At 38.7% G+C, this 21,238-nt stretch overlaps 2 protein-coding genes across 4 annotated transcripts; one reads left to right on the top strand and one right to left on the bottom strand.

Annotated features, from left to right (window-relative positions):
- Positions 1–512: 512 nt before the first annotated feature.
- On the bottom strand, positions 513–7,008 carry LOC139947858 (GDP-fucose protein O-fucosyltransferase 1-like). 2 transcript variants are annotated; one of them, XM_071945676.1, is made up of 8 exons: positions 6,918–7,008; positions 5,660–5,811; positions 5,136–5,257; positions 4,549–4,672; positions 4,086–4,251; positions 3,576–3,771; positions 2,799–3,041; positions 513–1,971 (listed from the first exon to the last, which is right to left on the bottom strand). In XM_071945676.1, the coding sequence occupies exons 2-8, from the start codon at positions 5,796–5,798 to the stop codon at positions 1,744–1,746; spliced, it is 1,218 nt and encodes a 405-aa protein (XP_071801777.1). In that variant the 5' UTR covers positions 5,799–5,811; positions 6,918–7,008; the 3' UTR covers positions 513–1,743. The 2 variants fall into 2 exon arrangements, with proteins under 2 accessions (XP_071801777.1, XP_071801778.1); XM_071945677.1 differs by having other exon boundaries at positions 5,660–5,808; positions 6,918–7,002.
- Positions 7,009–7,287: 279 nt separating this feature from the next.
- Positions 7,288–19,468, top strand: LOC139947857 (kinetochore-associated protein DSN1 homolog). Of its 2 annotated transcripts, XM_071945675.1 has the most exons (10): positions 7,288–7,426; positions 9,072–9,107; positions 9,908–10,013; positions 11,079–11,152; positions 12,055–12,121; positions 12,461–12,539; positions 12,968–13,108; positions 15,022–15,257; positions 15,747–15,873; positions 18,612–19,468. In XM_071945675.1, the coding sequence occupies exons 3-9, from the start codon at positions 9,908–9,910 to the stop codon at positions 15,833–15,835; spliced, it is 792 nt and encodes a 263-aa protein (XP_071801776.1). In that variant the 5' UTR covers positions 7,288–7,426; positions 9,072–9,107; the 3' UTR covers positions 15,836–15,873; positions 18,612–19,468. The 2 variants fall into 2 exon arrangements, with proteins under 2 accessions (XP_071801776.1, XP_071801774.1); XM_071945673.1 differs by having other exon boundaries at positions 15,747–19,468.
- The last annotated feature ends 1,770 nt before the right edge of the window (positions 19,469–21,238 follow it).

Below are 21,238 nucleotides of genomic sequence, written 5' to 3'. Positions count from 1 at the left end.
TGACAAGTTTGAAAGATTGACAAAACATTTATAAAACCATAGTGGCCCTAATAAATTATGTTGCCCCCACCCTAATATTAAAAAGGGTCCCATTTCTCTGTATGCGAGAGCTAAAATTAATCTAGATGATTATGTTGCCTGTCCACTGGATCAATTATTGTCATAGCATTTGTGTTATGTCTATATCACTTGTATCATGCACAAGAAGCACAATAGCAAGTCTGGTTTTCCTTCTCTTTCAGTCCATCCAAGGTTTTTAAATTAATTCCCAATGACCATGAAAATCACAGAGGTCGCTTTTTCTTGTACTCCATTGAACCCCCTTCCCACTTATCAGGCGTTACATTTTTCCCCCAGCAGAATCAATAAACACAGTATAAAAATACTAACTAAACCCAGTTCCAAAATCAAATTCCATCAGAGGCATTGTGGAAAAAAAGAGGACAAAAAAGAAGGAAAAAATCCAAACAACAACAAATGGCGACAAAATAAAAAACAAAATAAACAATCTGTGCAATTTATTTAAAAATATTTAATTCCAATAATTATGTACAAGTATAAAGTAAAGTAGATAATTTGTTAGGCACAAGTTATAATAATATTTACAACAAGTGTGAGGCATGAGACCAAAAGTATTATCATCAACATTAAAAAGAACTTAAAGAATGCAACATTTGACAGATTGCCCCTCCACTAAATTTTGGGGTACCTCAAAAAGAGATTCTTTCAAATGAATATTAAATATTTATTATTGCTGAAGATTTAAAAATTAAGTGATAATTTTTTTTGAGAAATACAAAGCTGCTTGGTTTTAATGCTGTTTTGTTAAACCCTCAATAAACACCACTTGCATAAAATTTAAATACCTGCATTTTCATGGTGAACTAATTCCCTAAAAATGTTGAATACAAAAATAGAAATTAAAAACTGTAATTTTTAACCTATATTTCATCAATGCATTTTCCAACACTTTAAAATGAGATTTATATATATATTTTTTTGCAAAAGAAGTTTTATGTTTAGTTTGTTAATGCAATCAATTATTAACTTTGAGGAAAATACCTTTCTGCATTTGATGAAATACAAAATAAAACAACAAGGTGTTTTACTTTAAAATAACTTGATTATGAAATTGCTACCTTAAAAAAAAAGAAATCTTTTCAAAATAAACTTTCAAAAAGTTAAACATAATATTTTAAAAATAAACTTTAAAAAAGAAAAAACATACCTTCAAAGCTAAAACAAACCCCAACAACAACCAAGAACACACTAAGAACGCAACTCACAGCAATACTTTCTTCACTAGATCAATTAATTCCTTTTAGGAAGATCTAGTTGAGAAATATTGGGCGTCATTATCGCCGCTATCTACAACAAACTAACATTAAAGCCTTAATAGATGGAAATTTGCATCGGGAATAATGAACGTTAATAATGGTTTCTCACATTATACATCGATGTGTATTAGCACTGTATATTCATTATTATCCGAGCTCTGTGAAAAAAATCACAGGCATATTGATTGGGTTGGATTCGAACCCAAACCTTTGCAGTTCTAGAGCAGTGAGTGTCCAGGGGTCCATTACAATTTGATAATACACTGCTCTAGAATAGCAAAGGTCATGGGTTCGAATCCTACTCGGGTAATTTGCCTGTGATTTTTTATCGCAGAGCTCGGGAAAGTACCGAGTATACAGTGCGAACACACATCGTTTTAAATGGGTTAAACCAAAATCTCTAACATTAAAGTTCATCAGCAACATGGCCGACAATCTTTCTCTTCTTCTTGGGTTTAGACTCGGAGAGTAGGTTATCAACAGCCCAGAAGGAGTTTGTCTTGTGAGCCATCAGCCTCTCCCTGGCTGCAAATGCTGAGAATGTGGATATACAGTTACCTATGTAGTGATCTGACTTTGCTAGGATTGCTAACTCTACATGCGGCTCATGATCACCAAACTGTACAACCTTCACCTGTATGGAAATAAAATAAAAAACAATATTCAATGTTGTATACTTCACAAGCAGGGTTCTCTCAAATTGCATGCCGATACAAGATTTTTATGCTTTATTCCATATGCTGTGATCAGTCAGACAGATGGGTTAGGCAACAATGTGCGAAAACAAACAAGAAGATTTGACTGAGCCTACAGGATTTGCATTGTTGCATCAGTCATGCGCTCACAAGAGCCACTCGCAACATAGCATGCCATTCGCTTCACTTTTGGTGAATCGAAAGGGCCAATCAATAAAGATAAAAAGTCTGCTTACAAGCTTCATGGAACTGGCCCCAGGTTTGTGTAGTGGTGTCTTGCTTTGCCTCCAACCTCTGGTATCTGGTTCGAATCCCATCGGGGGTACTTTATGAATTAGGTCTTCAGTCCCTACTTGACTGCAAGGGTTTTGCCCTGGAATAATTCTCCAGGGTTTTTCTCTCACTAAAATTTGAAACTTCTTCACTGTCTTCTCTCTTAATGTTTGGCTCTAATAAGAGCGTTGAGAATATATACCAAAAATAAAACATGGGGTGCGCTCGATTAGCTTCCCCGGGTTGACCCGGTCTGCCCCAGGTACGTTCAGAAACTTTGACGTCATTCCAGGGGCTCACCCGGGTCAGCCCCCAGCGCCCTGCTTTTGGAACGAGTCACTTGGGGCTAGCCCCAGGTGCATGATGTCATCACGAGAGGGCGAGTGTGACCTTTCGATTAGCTCTTGTCAGGGTTTTACCTGAATGAGCACTGGGTCGACATGGGGAAGCTAATCAAATGCACCAATAGAAAACAATCAAGGGAAATACTAGCCTTGTATGGTTCCAGCATCTTTGTAAGCTCTGCTATCATCGGGTCGGCATCAGCAGCTACAAACACCACCTTAGCTTTCATCTTCTTAACCCTCCTGCGCACCTGTTTCTTAACGAGGTCCCGAGGGGGGAAACACATCTCTTGAGTCACCTGTCCATGCTCAAAGTGGTAGCCTAGACACTGTGCTGAGCCAAACAGGTGTCGGTTCGTCTCCTTCCCGATGTGATTGTCGCACACATTTACCTGGGAGATATATATATATAATATGAATATTTATATAATAAAACATTAAAATATGAATATCTATAATGCGTCAGTATGCATCACAACAGATGCTCAATGCGCAATAACCAGAAATATTAATTGAAAGAAATAAGTTTTAGTATACACATAGCTACAACATGTACCTTTATGAAAAATCAGAAAAACACTTCGTGGGCTATAGATGAACAAAAAAGTTTTTAGAATTTCCTGATAACTAGTCACAGAGGGTACAAGTATGTTGCAAATGTTTTGAGGAAGTTAACTCGAAAGGAGAGGACTAGGATTAGAGAATGATCAATCCCCCAGGTATTGTGAGTGAGAGACAACAAGCAAGGACAAATCTAAAGACCTAAGGGTCGTAGGTTCCATGGTTTTACCACTTACCCCTACCCCAGAGCAGGGGTGGCTATTCACTCGGGTATGCCAATTTGTCATCGTATGAAAAGGCTGGCCGTTATTCCCTGGGGAATAGAGTAGCGTGCAAAGGGCTTTTCAAGCTAAACAGGTACCTACCCAATCTACACCGTTCCTCATATGCAGTCCAAGGAACGGTCCTTCAGGGATGTTCTTAGCAATGAAGTCATTGGCTTGTTTCTCTATGAACTTGGACCAGACAAGGAATTTATGTAGAGGAACATTTTGTTCTTGTACTGGGAAACTTCCTGGAGCACCACCGAAGGCAAGGACGGGATGTGACGAGGCAGGAAATCTGTGTGAAACAAGAGTACAAGAGTGGGTACGTTCAGCAGACAGTACAGGGGCAAATGTGTTAAGACTTGCACCATACAGGGTTGGGGGGTTTAAACGCCAAGAAATGTAAAAAACACAATGCCTTAAAAGTCAAAACAATGTCTTATCTTTGATTTAGACACTTTAATTATGAATGATTGATTGATCGATTCCTTACACAAACTGACAGTAAACAAAAATGTTGTGGTTTTTATTGCACAGCCCAGACACTGCTAGTTTTGACTGGTCGTATAAGAACCTGTCGCATACTCTTTTATTCCCTTACTAACTTACCTCTCATTCCATTTTCTAGCATTCTGGCTTGAAGCTTCATAGTTGAGGCCAGCCCCATACTCTACATAGGAATCAAAGTCCACCTTGAAGTTATCCCAGAAAGGTCCGAAGGGGTTGCCTTCTTTCATCATGCAGGAGCTGTCCTGGCGGTAGGTGTAACAAAATCCTTGTGGCAAAAATTTACGTAAATCAAAACAATTACCAATAAGAAATCAAGTGTGTAGTAAAGAGAGATATTACTGCTACCATGTTTCAAGCTCTTAAATTTTAATAAGCACAAAAAAGTCTGTGCACATAATTAACTGGTTTCCTTCAAATTTCTACTGGAGCATTTCAAGAGCACCAAGGCAATGACGAGGGAGGGGGCATTCCCCTTTGTTGCCTCCATGAAGTGCCATGCCTTCAACAGCAGTTGAATCAACAGCAGTAACATTTTCCTCAACACTGCTGTATCTCAGCTTACCTTTTCTCTTTCCAATGGGCCAGACTTTGGGAGCGAGTTTCTTCATGAAGACTTCCATTGTAATCACCCTGTGGTATTCGGCCATGGGTTCCACTTGGAAATAGGTATCAAACGGAATCTGGACCTATCCAAAATACATAGTAACAATGATAACTTAAAGGGACACATTGCCTTGGATCGGGGAGTTGGTCAATAAAAATGTTTGTTATGAAACGCACAGTTAGAATGATGTTTTAAAAATAGAATATGATGATCCACACAAATATGCCTCAAAATTGCATGGTTTTCCCTTTACTTTGCGAACTAACATGGTCTGCCTTTTTTTGGAGTCAAATTGTCAACCATAATTGGTAGTCCTTGTGTGAATTGACCCTAAGCTGACCTTAGCAGTGGCCATAGCCGCCAATTTGAAATTACTATACCAATGTGTCAGCTGACGCTATTGTCGGTCACCTGGTAATAATGTCGGGTGCCTTGACCTATCACCCGTGACGACATAGACTTTCGGCGTGCAGCACCGCAGTTGTTAAACTTTGACAATAGAGGGCGCTACCAATTGTGTTTTCGTCGAATTGGTCTATACTTACTGATGGAGGTCTTCCACCTGGCTTGCCGTATTCGACCCAAGGAGGTAACACCATGGTACGATCCAGACTCTTAATAAAAGCCAACGCTCCTAGAAACTGGTCCGCCTGGTTACCAAAGCGCCCTGAAATAAAACAACTCCAATATTAACAATCTTAATACCATACCATTAATCATGTTAACTATTCCTTAAATCTATTTACTTCTACAGGACAAAACCCACAACATTCAATTAGGTTGGGTACCTTACTCTTGCCCTCTAAAACTAGGAAGCAACATCCTTTAGGTTAGAGCAGGCACATACAGCCTTCTTCTGAATTCTGAAGTACTCTTGAACGATGGCTCAATTTCATCACTTTTTTTTCAAGAACAGGGTCTAATACTAATAGTTCAAGCTAATAATTTTGTTTGCATGCAAATCAAACAACCAGTGAGCAACAACGCTTGCTATCTTTTCTGGGGTAAACAAATCTTTCTCTTAGGTGTTACTGCCAAAGTTTTGTTCATTTCTATGAATTGAACTCACCCATGCAAGGACAGTAGACAACATATCCCTTGGGGTCTATCGTCAAGTCATCAGCAGAACATCTCAATATGAAGACCAACAGAAACTGAATAAAAACGGCAATCCATCGAGGAAAACACACCATGACTTGTGTCATCATAGCTCTGTGCCTGCTGGAATATAAGACAAGAGGGTGTATATTAAAAAATCCAAATGTTAAAAAGAACACCAATTTGACTTCTTACAGTTATACCAAAATAGCTTTTGCAAACTGCTTACCAATGAAAATGATATTTGATTAATAATCAGGGCACTTTATTATGTGACGCTACAATCAGTACAGGCTTCCTTTTCCTTTGTGGCGCAGATAAATAGGCTTCGCACGAAGCATTCGCAGAAAGTAAAAACAGTGCTTTAGATTTACTCAACTGGACACACAATAAGATTTTTCGCGATTCAGAACCGCAATGCTTTGTTGGAAGGAATATGGGGCGGTTTCTATGCAGTTTCTACGACTCGCGCACGCAACGCCTATATACCTTTGTGTGGGTTCAACAGCGCCCTCTCTTGATGTTTTGCTATTCGCAATAAACCTAATGCAAATATATGTTTTCACCTTGTTTGAGGGATTGAGTATGTGTACTAAATAACCTCTGCACTCTGCCCCTGGCTGTGTTTTATCGTTTTCATTTTTTATAGTAGTTGCGATAACGTAACCCTCCTGCCTGGCAGCCGTCGGGAGGAGGGTTACGTTATCGCAACTATTTTTATAATTATAGGGCAATAAAATACAGCTGCCATTCTACTCTAGCTGCCAGTGCTCTCCAACCAATCCAAATGCAACAGTTGGTCAATGCATGGATTCGGAATCGGTGGTAGAATGGATTGAGCAAAGTTCATTCATGTAATTGTAATTGTCAAGCGTTCCGTTACGATTATTACAGTTATGATATTGATTTATGTACTTTATTATTTAGATTTTAATTTTTTTGTAATTTAAGAACAATCCTTTCTCCATGGTTCAAATCAAACAAAACAAAAATAAATGGCGGCAAACGACTGTGGGCACAAGCCTTGTTTGGTTGGGAAGTTTAGTTGAATCCGTTAGTTAGGGTCATGAACAAAACTTTCCGTATCCTGCCGGCAGTAGTCAGTCCACCACTTTTAATAAATAAAAAGGAACCAATATCTCATAAATGATTAGTATAGATACTATTCCAAAGTGGAATTTCTCTGGCATTTTTCCTTGTAAAATATAACGACAAAAATGTTCACTCACCCGATAAACAATCAAAAAAGGATGATGAAGAGAATCCACCACCGGTGAAATGCAAGTGGGAATTAGTGTATGTAGTGGTCAGAGGTCATCGAGGTCAGTGTTGTACACGTATCACAAGTGACCCCTGGATGATGTCACACAAATGGCTGGAACCATTTTAAATTTGGGAACGTGTTTGTTCGATAAAGTTGACAAGAATGAAAACAGTTCAAAATTGTCACTTAATAAATTGAGTTATATTTTTAACTTCTTCAGATGGTACATTTTTAAACGTTTATTAAACGCGAGAGTATAAATGAGATTTTTTAAACATGATTGTTTTTTATGGTTACTTAATTCTACCCTTGAATTGAATGAAATGGTCCACACAGCGCGAGAAACAAACTTGTTCAATGTTGCAGTGCAGAGAATTTATTTTGTAGGTTTTGCTTCCTTTTTTATTTGGCAGACGTCAGAAATTTGTTGAAACTTTACAACAGTGACGAGCGGTTCATATTTTGTGCAATACGGTGAGATTACTCAGTCGAGAAAAACCGTGTTAGAACATACATTATGTGTGATAAAACAAAGTAGTTAGTAACTTACATTACAATTACATGACCCTGCTCCTCCTGTAGTGGGTGATGGACAGTTTTCTGTCAGTTATGGTGGTGTCACTGTCGGCAGTGCCATTATTTAGATTATGTGTGATAAACAAAGTAGTGAGAGCTACTGTAGTGACTGATGCATGCTGATGGACAGTTTTCTGTACTGTCGTCAGTGCCATTCATTAGATTAGTTTTTATTCTATTGTGTACTCAAAAAGTCCTAGAATTTAGAATCCATGACCATGACTTCTTCTTCTTCTTCCTTTAAAGTGCTGCTTCAGAAAATTTGAAGTTTGTTTCGAACCTTTCCATAGTTTTTTATGATGAGCAGGGCTGTATCATAATTAGCCCACCTTGTTGAGCTGTAATGGATCCGCTTTTAACATCGGTCTCATCAATGGTGACAGTGATGAGACCGATGTTAAAAGCGGAGCCATTACAGCTCAATAAGGTGGGCTAGTATCATAATATGAATCATATTTGTGATGACTGATGTCTTAATGATGAGTACTGTAGGCCTATCATAATATATTGTTTACCTTGGCTTTACCAGTTGCGAGTGTATGGATACTCAACTCAAAAATTTAGAATCCATGACCATGGCGACTTGATTTGTTAAAGTTTTTACCTTTACCAGTTGCGATATGTGTATTGTAATTATTGTGTACTCAAAAAGTCATAGAATTTAGAATCCATGACCATGACTTGATTTGTTGAAGTTTGTTTCGAAACCTTTCCATAGTTTTTTTTATGATAAGTACTGTATCATCATAATGTCTAAAAACTACCACAACATCACCTTTTCTACAAATTCTTAATACGGCCAAGCCCAAGGTCGCAAATTGAAGAAGGATTTTATTTTTAACACTTTGATACAACAGCAATAAATATTAAGAAAAATATATAAAACATGGATTAAAATTTAAAAACAAATATACAAGTCAGTGCTGCCCTACCTCCTTCATGTATCAACGACAACGTAGTGGTTTAACCATATAAAATAACATTTTATGAAAATTTATTTAGTTCACTGACACCGGCCATCATGCCATAGAATCTCTTTTAAAGCCATTGGATACTTTTGGTAAACAGTATTGTCCAAAGGCCTGACTTCGTGTCACAACTTCATAAAATAAAAACCCTGTGAAAATTTAGGCTTGAATCGGTCGTCGGAGTCATGAGAAAATAACGGGAAAACCCACCCTTGTTTCTGCACGTTTCGCCGTGTCATGACATGTGTTTCAAAAAAATTTGTAATTCTCGATATCGAGAATTGGTAATTGTTTTAAAGTTTTCCCCAAAAGTAAAGCATTTCATGGAATAATATTTCAAGAGAAGTCTTTTATCATTACCTTCTGTAAACCCTGTAAGTTATTTGTAAATCTGTAAACTTTTTTTGTCTGCTCCGAAAGTGTATAATGGCTTTAATTCTCTTCATTTGCTCTTTTTAGTGTTTCTCAAATGACAAAGTAACAAATTCTGATCCACTGCTATAATAAATACAACAATGCAACATTTTACACCCTTCCCTTATTAATGTAACTTTTTGGTGATAATTATTTTACAGAACAAAATCCTGAAATTATCAACTCCAGAAACAAAGGTAAGATATTAATGTACAGACCTGGGCCCGATTTAATAATAATAATAATAATAATAATAAATGAGACTTATAAAGCGCATTTTACAAAATTCAATGCGCTGGAAGAGTGCTACGGAAAAGACGATTATGAGAATAGATGTGTTTTTAATTTACTCTTGAATGTCTGGAGTGTGTTGGTGTTCCGAATATGACTTGGTAGGGCGTTCCAGCACCGGGGACCAGCGACTGAAAAGGACCGGTCCCCTGCCATTTTGTGTGTGCGAGGGATTGTAAGATTCTGGCCGGAGCGGAGCCCACTCCGGCCAGGTTTGTTGAAATTTAGCGACTCTGTAAGGTATTGTGGAAGTACGTTGGAGAGTGCTTTGTGCATGTTCACTGATGTTTTGAAGGTGATGCGTTGTTTAACTGGTAACCAGTGTAATTGTTTGAGAAGAGTGGATGCGTGTGTGTATTTGGGTTGCAAGAAAATGATACGAGCAGCACTGTTTTGGAGCCTTTGGAGCGGTAATGGCTCTGCTTACGCTGATCGTTCTCCGCTTATGTGCAAGCGCCAAATTTCTGCACAGCTGTTTAAGCGTAAAATGCCTAGTAGCGTGTAGTATGCATGCGCACAAGCCAAAATTTCCCTCTAACCCGTTAAATACGCTTGACGTTAGCACAGAATTCCCTACTTCCGTAAGCGTCAGTTCTTTGCTTATGGTAAGCAGAGCCATGAAATTGGGCCCTGATACTTCAGACACCTACAAATATAGCCTGCTGTTTGTACTATTGAAATTATATGTTTTTTCTTTGTCCACCAGATGTCAAGTAGCAGTAAGAAGAGAAGTGAACGCAAAAAGAGAAGATCAAGTTTTGTAAGAGGGCGCTCCAGAAAGTCCTTACCTCCAACTGATATATCATGCGCAGGTAAAGATTCAATGACTGGATGCAACAGAAGTTTATATGGAAAAGTTTCCGTGTGGCGCCACCACTTTTTCATTCGATATATCATATAATATAGTATCTAATTTACCTCAATGAGATAAAATTAAGTGAAAAAGTGGTGGCGCCATAGACCTTATCGCAAATACCAATGCGCAAGCGCAGACTGTTGAATGAGGTGCATTGTGGGATAGATATGGATCAAATTTTGCTACCAGCTAGACCACAATGCACCTAATTCCAAGCGTTACGCGCGCGCCCCAGTATTTGCGAAAAGGTCTATACCGAAAGTTATCCGTTTATATTTTTTATTCTTTGATCTTCTTCATACTATGATCACTTTACTCCTGGTCTGCCCTGGCAAATGGGCAAAGCCCGGAGAATAGCCACCCCTGCTCTGGAGTAGGAGTAAGCGGTAAAATTCTGGGGTATTCTTGGGAACACGCAGCCGGAACGCTGTGAAATATGGACACAGTTTTAAACTGCCGAGTAACCGTGGGGTAAAAAGCCCCCTGGCCAAAAAAATGCTCTGGACCTCCCAGGGCTGTATTCCACCTTGTACAAGGTAATGCAGCACAATCTGCAGCTAACCATGGAGTAACTGGCGCAAACTGGCTTCAATAAGTGTACAGCCGTCGATTTCACAAAGATGTAGGAATCGCCTTATCTCGAGTTAGGACAAGTAACTCATCTTAATTTAGGATTAATCTCAAGGTCTGCATGCTACAGTGCAGGGTTGGGACTCGTCCTAAGTCCTAAGATTAGTCTTAAGTTAGGAAGAGTTTTGTGAAATCGACGGCAGAATTCTTTTGCATGCATTACACAGCTCATGGGCTATTAGATGGACTAAAGCAATTATGATTAAAAGTGTCTTGCTCAAGAACTTGGGTGACACCAGGACCTGAACCCACTTCCTGACAACACAAGACTGCATAGCTCGGCCACAACACCGACTTAACAGGCACTTTAAAAAAAAACAGACACTTCATGTAAAAAACTTTTTGATTATTGTGTGTGACTTAGATTTGTTGGTAATTTTGACTGTTATAGAATTGCACAAGAGAATCCCAACCGACATTCCGGAGGCCAAGAGGTTATATCAGCTGCAGGAAGCATGCTTTGAGGTAAAAAATGTACACCATAAAGATTATTGTTTCCCTCATTTTGAAAAGGGGTAACTAAACCAATGTGGTTTTCACTTTTAACAGTTTGAATTCAAATTATTTGGTATGTCATCTTCCATTTTGTGTACTTTGATGCTTTGTTGAGTCTAGATGTGGCTTGGAAAACTATTGAGAAAAAAAAAGCCTTTTATAATAATTGTGGCTTCTTGTATGGCACTCATAACTGGCACTCAATGCACTCTTGGCCCTGTAACGTACAGTATTTCCTGCAAGGTATGTGGGACTACATTTGAACTATGAGACCTATTCCTTTATAACACCATGCAATGGTTTACAATGTACCTAGGCGCAATATGCTGCCAATCAAACCATATCTCTTTTTTTAATAAGTGCACTGGGTTCTTTTACTAGCATTACACAACACACAGGACTAATGGCTTTACGTCCCATTCAAATTTACATTTGTTATATGTCAGGCATGCAACTGCCCGTTGAAAAAAAAGAGGAAAATTTTCAAAGGCACAAGGCAAGTGCAGAGCGAGGCAGCCGAAACGCCACGGGACATGATACCCACAATGGTACCTTAGAAAATGTTGAGGTTTCTTATGCTCTTCGGTGCATTTTTAGCATGTACTAGGCTTATTTTACATGATTGTAGTTGTACACTGTTAATGCCAGGCATATATTAGGCTAAATAAAATAAAAAACGGGGAAAACAAGGAAAAAAAAGTTTGTTTTTTTTCGTTTTCGTTTTTTTTTTTTTTTTCGTTTTTCTTTTCTTCACGTAAAACAAAAAACAAAAACGCGGAATTCCGCGGAGACGCGGAAGAGTTGCATGCCTGATATGTATAACAAAAAGTTTAAATAAATAATAGCATGTAATATTTTATATTGATTTGTAGTTTACCGTACAGAAAGTTAGAATGGAGTGCCCAGCCATGGAAGGATGGGAAGAGTTCGAAACGGAAGGTAAGGTGCTGGGAGAAACTGGGGTAACATAGATCTTAACACTAGGTCCGGGGTCTTCAAACATACTCTGAAAGGGCAATTTACTTGAAACAGGGCTACAACATGCAGCAGAATCTTAATGAGGCACGTTGCTTTCGGTTTGGGTGCTTTGTGCTGTTTTTGTTTTGAAATGAACATGTTTGGAGAGATATTTAAGAAGTGGAATACAATGATTCACTTAAACATCACTTGAAGTGTTGTGCTTTTTTGTGTAATTTCACGACAGAGCAATATGCCTCTTTAATATGATGTCTTACATTTTTACTTAAATTTGTTTCGGAAAAAATCATTGTTTTGTAGCTTCTGAAGCTTTCAAGAACACTTTAGATGCACTGGAGCAGGAAGGAATATTAGACAAAGCATGCAGTAGGAAGAACAGGTTGGTACCTTCTACAATAGATCTTATGCATATGATGTCATATCAGTGGGGCGCCCTCACCTAGATATCAAAAAGCGGTTGTTCATAGGCCAAACCTGTGTGCCGCGCGTATAAATCTGTGAGTTTTGATTGCTTTGTTATCAATTAACCTCTAAGATGTCATCAATGCATAAGGTCTATGCTCACCAAACAGGTGACTTCATATGCATATTGATCACGTGCATGTGTCCAACACATAATTGCAATAAAAATGTCATCACTGAACAGAAACGGACACTTCAAGTACGGCTTTATCGGGCCTCCATTTCTGTGTCCTTGACAATAAAATGTTTATATCCATCATTTGCCGTTTAGTGGTTAAGTTAGATTAAAAACTTAAATTATTTTGAGAAATCCTAAGCTATCTAAACCATTTCCACTCCTAACAGCTATCTACCCAACCCTGAGAACAAGGCATTGGAAAAGACAATCGCAGAGATCCGTCAACAAACGGAGAGATTAACACAGGAGAGCGAGAAGTGGGAGGAGCTACTACGAGGGAACACGGAGGAGGCTGAAGCTGCAGAGAGGTTAGTTACTTGAGTCTTGTAGCCCAAAGTCTGAAAATAACTAAAGTTAAAAGACCTGCTTATGGTTGTATGCCTGGTCCCATGTAAAGCATGATCAATTTACTTGTGACATCCTCAATTCATCAGAATCAAACCAAACATGCTGTTGGATTTTGAAGTGCTGGCATACTGGTTTCACAATGGTTTGGCTACTCTACTTGTTCAACTTTCAACACTTGGCTGTTTCTCTTGGTCATTTTGTTGCTTGTTGGGTGTCTGTGATACCTTGGACGGAGTGTTGTGTTCTGATCAGCAATTTAGTTGAAGGCTAGCTGTGCCGCTTGCTATTACTTGGGGCTCCGTGCAGAAACAGCCGCTGCATAAGTTGTCTGCTGTAGTCTTCAAGTTGATTCGCAGATAGCCGTATATAATTGGATCAATGGTTGCAGTGGTTACGTATACAACTCCTGAGATTAAGAGCAGTAACCGTTGCAGCTGGTGGTCTTGGAGTAATAAAGTAAGACAAACGATTCTGGCGGCCTTACTTACAAACATAGCAACGGATGTTTTGATCAACTTTATCAAAACTCTTCGCTGAACAATCGGCGATCCCAGGGGATGCCGCAAAAGTCTTGTAAAAATGTACAAGTACAAGATGACGTGAACAGTAAGAAACAAAGATGATTCAAATAGGGAAGCAGGAACGAATACAATGACAGATTTTGTGAAATGTTTATATAGCCTCAGCAGTCCCCAAGACAATACAGCCAAGATCCAGCTTCCTGCACAGATTGCCGCTAATCGGAGCTTCTTTTTGAAAAACGAGGAGTACTTTTTTGCTACAAACGTGGCTAGAATTTGCTCAATTGCAAGGAATGATACAAACAAGTCAGATGCTATACCATAAACAAAAACCAATGTGTTAATTTCATTGTTGAAATCCGTCTTATCAAGGCTATTCCAGATTAATGCAGTGAGAACTAGAGTTAGAGTCAGGATGTAGAGACAGGCCGCAGCAAGGTTACATAAGATGACATTGAAGGGAGTCTGCAGGGACTTGATGCGTGCCACAATACAGATAAAGATACTGTTTATTAGAAGACCAATTATGCTGATCACAAGGATGAGAACTAGTAGCGCAACTTCTTGATCTGAGAGTGCCATAATCCTTGTTCGAGTTGATGTCCTGGGTGTGTTTTTAGTACTTTACTGACGGCACTGCTTCGAGATGAAAAATATTAGACTTTTGGAGGAGTGTTCACTTGACGCTCTTTGTAGACTTCTAATTGAGTAGTGATAGAACCAACATTTAGGAGTTGCTGAGCTCATGCATAGGATGTGTACACTTCAATTAGGGCAACATAAATCCTCTATTGATGCAAGCACTGGTGCATGTCCGAGAGAAAACCATTTTAAAACCTCAAATCAGGATTTTGTAATTAATATCAGAACTATTAATTTCCTAAATGTCAGCGGACACATTTGGTTCATAATTGGGCGTTTATTTTTCAAAGAGTTTATTTCCCCTGGGGAAGTTATTTGACCAGTGATGTGGTTCTGCCTGTCCAAGTTTTGAGCTCACATTACTTGCAAATGGAGTTGTTTGTTTCTAAATTGAAGTTACTTTGATAACTGTAACTGCTTAATTGATGCCTGAAGCAAACCAATTATGTCAATGTAACATTGATATCTAACAATGTATGGACTAATGAACATGTGATCATAAAAAATGTAGAATCCTTTAAACGTAAAGATTAACAAAGATCAATAAAAAGTCTGAAACTATGTTAATTCAGAGGGAGCCGTTACTCACAATGTTTCATTCTATCAAAAGCTCTCCAATGCTTGTTACCAAGTAAGTTTCTATACTAACAATTATTTTGAGTAATTACCAATAGCGTCCAGTGCCATTAACAATTACCGTTTGACCGCAGAGTGTTGGCCAATCCAGAGCCAGAGAAACCTCTCCTGAAGGCCCCCGATGGTCTCACAAAGGACCAGAAGAAAATGCTCTCCCAACTACCGGACCTTGGTAAGATCACAACCTGGGCGCGCCAAGCATCCAGCAAACTCCAACTGGGGGTAGACCGTATACATACAAGTAGTCATCAAATGATGAGTTTTGCTGAGAGCAGTGACGAGTACTTGAGGAAACGGGTAGAGTTACTCGGTGAGTTGCTACAGGTGTTTTAATTAGCTCGCTTCAATGAAGCTAAATGTTAAAGGAACACACTGCCTTGGATCGGTCGAGTTGGTCTTTGAAAAGTGTTTGTAACCGTTTGTTATAAAATGCATATGGGTAGAAAGATGTTGTAAAAGTATAATACGATGATCCACACAAACAATGCCTCGAAACTGCACGGTTTTCCTTTTACCTCGTAAAATTGGAGTCAAATTTTTGAATCCCATAAATGGCCGACCATGTTTATTCGCACAGTAAAAGGAAAACCACGCAATTTTGAGGCAAATTTGTGTGGATCATTGTATTCTACTTTTTAAGAAGAAAAAAAGGATATGTTTTTACGATCTCAGCAAAACATTCTTTTGGGGGGCTATTACAAAATGTGTCCTGTAACCATTATTAGTTGACCTTATTGTCTTTCAAACATACAAGCCTTATCTATTAAAGTCTTATCTCTTTGCACTTGTTCTTCATCAGCCAAGAAATCCATCCAAGATACCGTAGAGGACCCCATGGAGCTGTTGAGACGAGCAGGAGGAGATGCAAGTTCCTCTCACTCTCAGTAAAGAATCACCATCTTCCATCCATGGAAATCTTAAACAAGGTAAAAGGTCAAAGGCTGCTGTGGTCTTGGTTATAATACAGTTGTGGAATATCGAATATACTGCTTCTCTACAACGTGAGGTGAATTTGGTCATAGACATGCAAGAGACTGAGTCCGGGCGGTGTTTTTTCTTGGCCCAGTGCGCTGTTCGCACGCCCGAACAATGAGAACACGACTTGAGGACAATATATGTGGAACAAGATCACACATCACCTCTCAGCACGGATCAGTCCAACCTCGTCCCCAATTTGTGTTTAGCAGTACAATGTGGACCGCTCTCTCATTGTAAACATGGTTGGAAACAAAGTTAACCATGGGGACGAGGTTGGAATCAGTCGAGAACGACACTGTACAAATTGGGGCTACATCATCATCGTTTGGGTGGAAGATACATGAACAGCAATCCTATGTGTTTTTGAGCGTCAAAGAACACACCGCCCGAACTTGATAAATGAGTTTGATCTTTACGTCCAATCACATGTTACAGATTGGGTCTGCATAAACCAACCAGGAAGACCTCGGTGTTATCCAAACCTTGCCATTGGTAAACATTTTAGCGCACAGAATTGAGCTGGTCAAATTTGATCTATTTTTGGAGAGCGGTTTCAATACTAAAATACCAGCAGGTAAACTTCAGATGAGAGATTATTTCCGACACTTGGTGGCAGCAGACTGTCTTGGTAAATCCATTGTTCTCAGTTATGTATGTATCCTTAAAAATGGAAATTTACGGGGAGTCTTAAGTAACTGTATACTGCTGCAGTTTCCCTTGTGGGACATAAAAATACATAGATGAGTTCATGTATGATAGTTGTTATGCTTCTGTATAATCCACTTGGAAGAAAACTGTAATGTTTTGAACTTGATGGAAAGAAAATTGGAATCTTGACCTTGGTGTTATAATTGCATCGGGGATAAAGAGTACATGGATTTTGGTTTTTCCCTTTCACTGCTGTGTGTTTTCAAGTCCTGCAGGGAAAACAAATCTCCTGGGTTATTTATTAGGTTGGGATTCATACCCATAATTAACTCTTGCTTTCTAGAGCAGATGTTGTAATCACTAGACTAGCGAGCGTACCCAAGTAACGAGTTGGAATCTTGTCATTGGCAGTGGTTACTGCAAAGAAATTAAAAAGATGTACATGTAATAGTTACATACCTCATAAGTAAGGTTTGATGTGCTTTAGTATAGGGACAGGGGAACAGGTTTTTGTTATATTTTTATTTATTTACTTTTAAAAACCAAAATAAGGCTTTTTGTCCAAAAATCAGATGCACCTGTTTTGGTTCTCATGGCCTTCTTGCTTGTGTCATTAAATAAGTTCATCTGAATTGTTGGTATATCATAAATTATGAAGTGAATGTGTTTTTCATCCAAATAAGTGTAGATGTTACTGGTGTATTATTTGATTACGTTCATATAAGCTCAACAACAGTTGTGGCCAACTTGTTCAAACCATGCCTTGTTGGTCACCTGTCTTAAGAAGCTCCTCGCTTTGGAATAAAACGTAATTAAAATAATCTATGTAAGTGACTTCTACATTTATAAATTCGTACTAAAGATGATTCATGATGTTGTGTTGCACATATTGAGGAACCATTATTTATAGTTCACTTACATTCTAAAGTTCTTGTTCACATACCATTGTTTTATCAATCATTGTTTTTGTTGCGGAACTCCTCTAAGGTTGTATTAAGACATGACCTCGATGCACTGATGCAATATTTTGACATTAATTTTGTCAATTTCTCGTAGAGGGGCCCCACACACCATTAGTTTCATACATTTGTTTTCAGCTTCATTGCACCAATTCATCCACTTAACAGTGTTTACAAACTCGAGTCATATTTTCTAACATTGGCCTCATTTTATAGAGCTGCTCGAGCTAAAAAGATAGCCAAGCTTAGAAACAATTTGTACTTGCCATGAAAATATTAAAAGCTATTCATGTAGAAAAAGATAATAACTCTGTCCGGGGCTGCGTTCTAGTGTCTAACATTCACACCAATGTTAGAGCTCAGTGGAAGTTATAAGCGAGGTTTAGCTGCATGTTATGCGAGCAAATACATGAAGGTAAAAAAAATTGTATTGTTTCTGGGTGACGTTGCCACTTTTGGGCTTATTGCATGCTCACGAAGGACATCTGCGCTCACAAACATACCTGACGTGAAAAATGGTAACTTCACGTACGCTAAAAACGAGGGATTTTATTGACACAATTTTCTGACGTTCGTCTTCATGTTGAGGCGGAATGTGCAGCTAAACCTCCCTATTATGTAAGTGCAAAAATCACACAACCGATGTTAATATGGCAGCCTACAATGCCAATAGTTTTTTAGTTCCTTTTTCTTTTATCCTTTCATACCCAAAATAACCTTTGGCCAGCTTCACAAAAGTTAAGATCAGTTTTCTGTCATGCTGCGCTATCCAAAAGGAGCAGAGTAAGAATAAAGTCTGGCCTTACTCTTGAGAGCTGGTGAATATGTAAATGCTCGAAATGATCCCTGGGAAATGGTCTCTGGTGTGCAGAGTACTTAAACTTCTCATCAGCCTTCACGGAGGTTCATTTTGATGTAAATTTCCTCACCGTTTTGATTGCTTAATCATGACACTAAGTTATTAAGCTGACAGTGGGATGCTAAAGCTCCGTGCTAGCTACCACTTTAATCACGGAAATGTAGCCACTATCGTCATTAGGAACCAATAATTTCAGATTAGCTTTTCCTTGTCATTTTAGGCGTCAATTGACAAGATGACGGACATGTAGATAAGCGAAATGACATCATCTGCAATTGTTGACGCTGATTAGATTGAAAGATTATAGGTGAAATTAAATTTCTTTTGTTAAAATATTTTCAAACAAAAGGATCCTATTGTAGTATCTACTGAGAGTATGGATTTTTGCGGCGTTCAGAATAAGCACCTACTGTGCCCAACTTCAAATAGCTGCTCAAGCACAAACATAAGCTAAGCAAAACAAAATTATGCTAACCAGAATATGGTTACCAGCCAAAATACCATGTAACATGTTCAATTTGTGACTGGTTTCCTGCTAACTATTGCTAAGCAGGGTTTTTTTAAGCAGTTTTTTCGGCTTAAGCAGCTCCATGAAATTGGGCCCAGGTATACCCATGCACAAAACCTCTGACAAAAAAAATGTAAACGGTATTCTTTGTTCACACACCTGTTCACCCGGATGTTATCTGAGGATAAAATATTGTTATACACCATTCATCATTCGTTTTACTCATCTTACTAAACAAATGTTCCATCAGTTTGCATGATTCATCTACTTATCCACTTTGAAAAAGATTAAAGCCCAGTTCATACTTCCTGCAAATGCGAGTGCAGTATGAATTTTGACGTCACAAGTTCGCAACAAATAATTCGCCACAAATAATTCGCCACAAATAATTCGCAACAGCTGAGCTGTGTACAACTCCTGAGAAACACTCACTTTGAAAACAGCCTTTGGCGTCAAAATTCAATTTGCATTTGTGTCTGCAGGAAGTATGAACCGGGCTTAAAAAAAAGTTCTGTCATTTTATTGTTGTTGAAATTTGTCACTGACAAATTGTTGAAATTAAAATGTTTTCATCATTGCATGATTTTAAGTCTATTTTGGGTCGTTCTTTCAGTTTACTGTTTGTGTTTATTGCATTGCCATCATCTTGTTCCATGAGGGTAAAGTATTATTTGGATTTGAAGGAATTAGCCTCAACCTCATTTTGATTACATTGATAATAATGATACAACGCTTGGTTGGTGGGTACCTCAGCAGCAGCCGATTTCACGAAACGCTAGGATCAATCCTATTTCAAGTTAGGACGAGTAACCCGTCCTAACTTAGGATGGGTTCAGTGTGTCGTACGCCTTTGGACACGGAACTTAACTCATCCTAAGTCCTAAGATTAATCCTAAGTTAGGAAGAGTTTGGTGAAATCGATGGCAGGTCTATTATAAAGCCATTGTTTTTGTTCACCAATTTGGACAACAGAGGGCGCTCTTTCACTACCATATAAGCCATTGTGGCTGGGTTGCTTAGTTCACCTTTGTAACTAGTGACAACAGTATATGTATTGATTTACATCAACAATGGCTGTACTTATTATTTTTGAGGTGCTCCTATAAAAGTAAAGGGGGAATTTGCAAAATGCTTTTGACATCTCTGACCCATGCCTTTTAATAAATTTAAAGCCTATGCCCATTTCAGGCTTCGATAGGTTTAAGTGACAATTGCAAAATGAGGGTTCGGAAAAGTATGAAATATGATTGACTACTGGAAGGAGTGTATATCGTTTCAGTCCTCTAATTAAAATAATTACCCTGCAACAAATCTCTAAACATTTGTCATCTTAAATGGTCAGTGGTTTAGTGCCAGGGGGGCTTGAAAGAAGCATGCATGCATACCTCTGTTTGGCAAAAGGACACAAGGAGTAGTGGGAGATAACTCTTCAAGTGTTTGCCAATTTCTACGCATCTCATAGCCTTCTCATCTTCAAGGCAGCACTGCTCCTCAGGGGCTGTGCACCGTAGTTAAGGTGTGGCATTGGGGTGATCATAATCCGCATTTTGGTGTCATTATTATCGGTATATTCCCATTTCTACATGTTTTTCTTGCACCGTCCCAACTCCGTAGCTAGTCTATCATTAAGGGACTGGGAACATGTTGGAACTCTGGTCATTGGATAAGCATTTTTCTCAAGTTTTGTGCTGCAGTGATATAGCTGTTCCGCCCAAACCCGTACTGAGTTGTTGGCCTTGTCAAGCTTGGTTTGCAGATAATGGATATAGCTGACAAAGTGGCTTCTGAATTCTCTAATAAAGTATTACCACTGCAGCATGCATACCAGGCCTGATACTTCACAGAGGCGACAAAGGTTATTGCCTCCATGCCCCCTGGTCATTGTCTTGGTGTCCTTAAAATGTAGAATTTTACAATTTCCTTATAGGGTGCCCTTTATTAAGGAGAAAATGCCTTGGTGCCCCTGCCCTTTCACAAACAAAGCATACAGCCTGGCATATCAATCCCATAATGGTCAACATATACTAAAGACTATTACATGAAGATGGATACAGGCTGTACATTGATTTGAGAGCATGAATTTTCAAGAGATGTACATTCAAAACAAAGTGTTTTTGGATAGCTCTTGGAAAATGTTTTGGTATTAAATGATTTAATGGTAGAAATTTGTTTCTGGTCAGGAGTGCAAAATTTGGTTCTACAACATGGCACACAATTCCAGTGATATTTTTGTGAATCATGATGGTACAACATCAGTCTAGCCCTATTCATTTAATAACAAATGCATTTATAGCCCCAAACCACCAAGTCCGAAAGTAATGTGCCCCTTTAAAGAGGAA

Source organism: Asterias amurensis, chromosome 15, assembly GCF_032118995.1.
Source record: "Asterias amurensis chromosome 15, ASM3211899v1".
In the NCBI taxonomy this organism is placed as follows: domain Eukaryota; kingdom Metazoa; phylum Echinodermata; class Asteroidea; order Forcipulatida; family Asteriidae; genus Asterias; species Asterias amurensis.
The sequence above is the reverse complement of the archived record's forward strand: the minus strand, read 5'-3'. Positions and strand labels throughout refer to the sequence as shown.

Coding starts and splice junctions, on each gene's coding strand:
- LOC139947858 (XM_071945676.1), bottom strand. CDS start 5,798: ATGATGACACAAGTCATGGTGTGTTTTCCTCGATGGATTGCCGTTTTT. Junction 4,673..5,135: donor CAGGTGGAAGACCTCCATCA/GTAAGTATAGAC, acceptor TATTTTGGATAG/GTCCAGATTCCGTTTGATAC. Junction 4,252..4,548: donor GCCCATTGGAAAGAGAAAAG/GTAAGCTGAGAT, acceptor TTTTGCCACAAG/GATTTTGTTACACCTACCGC.
- LOC139947857 (XM_071945675.1), top strand. CDS start 9,908: ATGTCAAGTAGCAGTAAGAAGAGAAGTGAACGCAAAAAGAGAAGATCA. Junction 11,153..12,054: donor TGCAGGAAGCATGCTTTGAG/GTAAAAAATGTA, acceptor ATTGATTTGTAG/TTTACCGTACAGAAAGTTAG. Junction 12,540..12,967: donor GCATGCAGTAGGAAGAACAG/GTTGGTACCTTC, acceptor CACTCCTAACAG/CTATCTACCCAACCCTGAGA.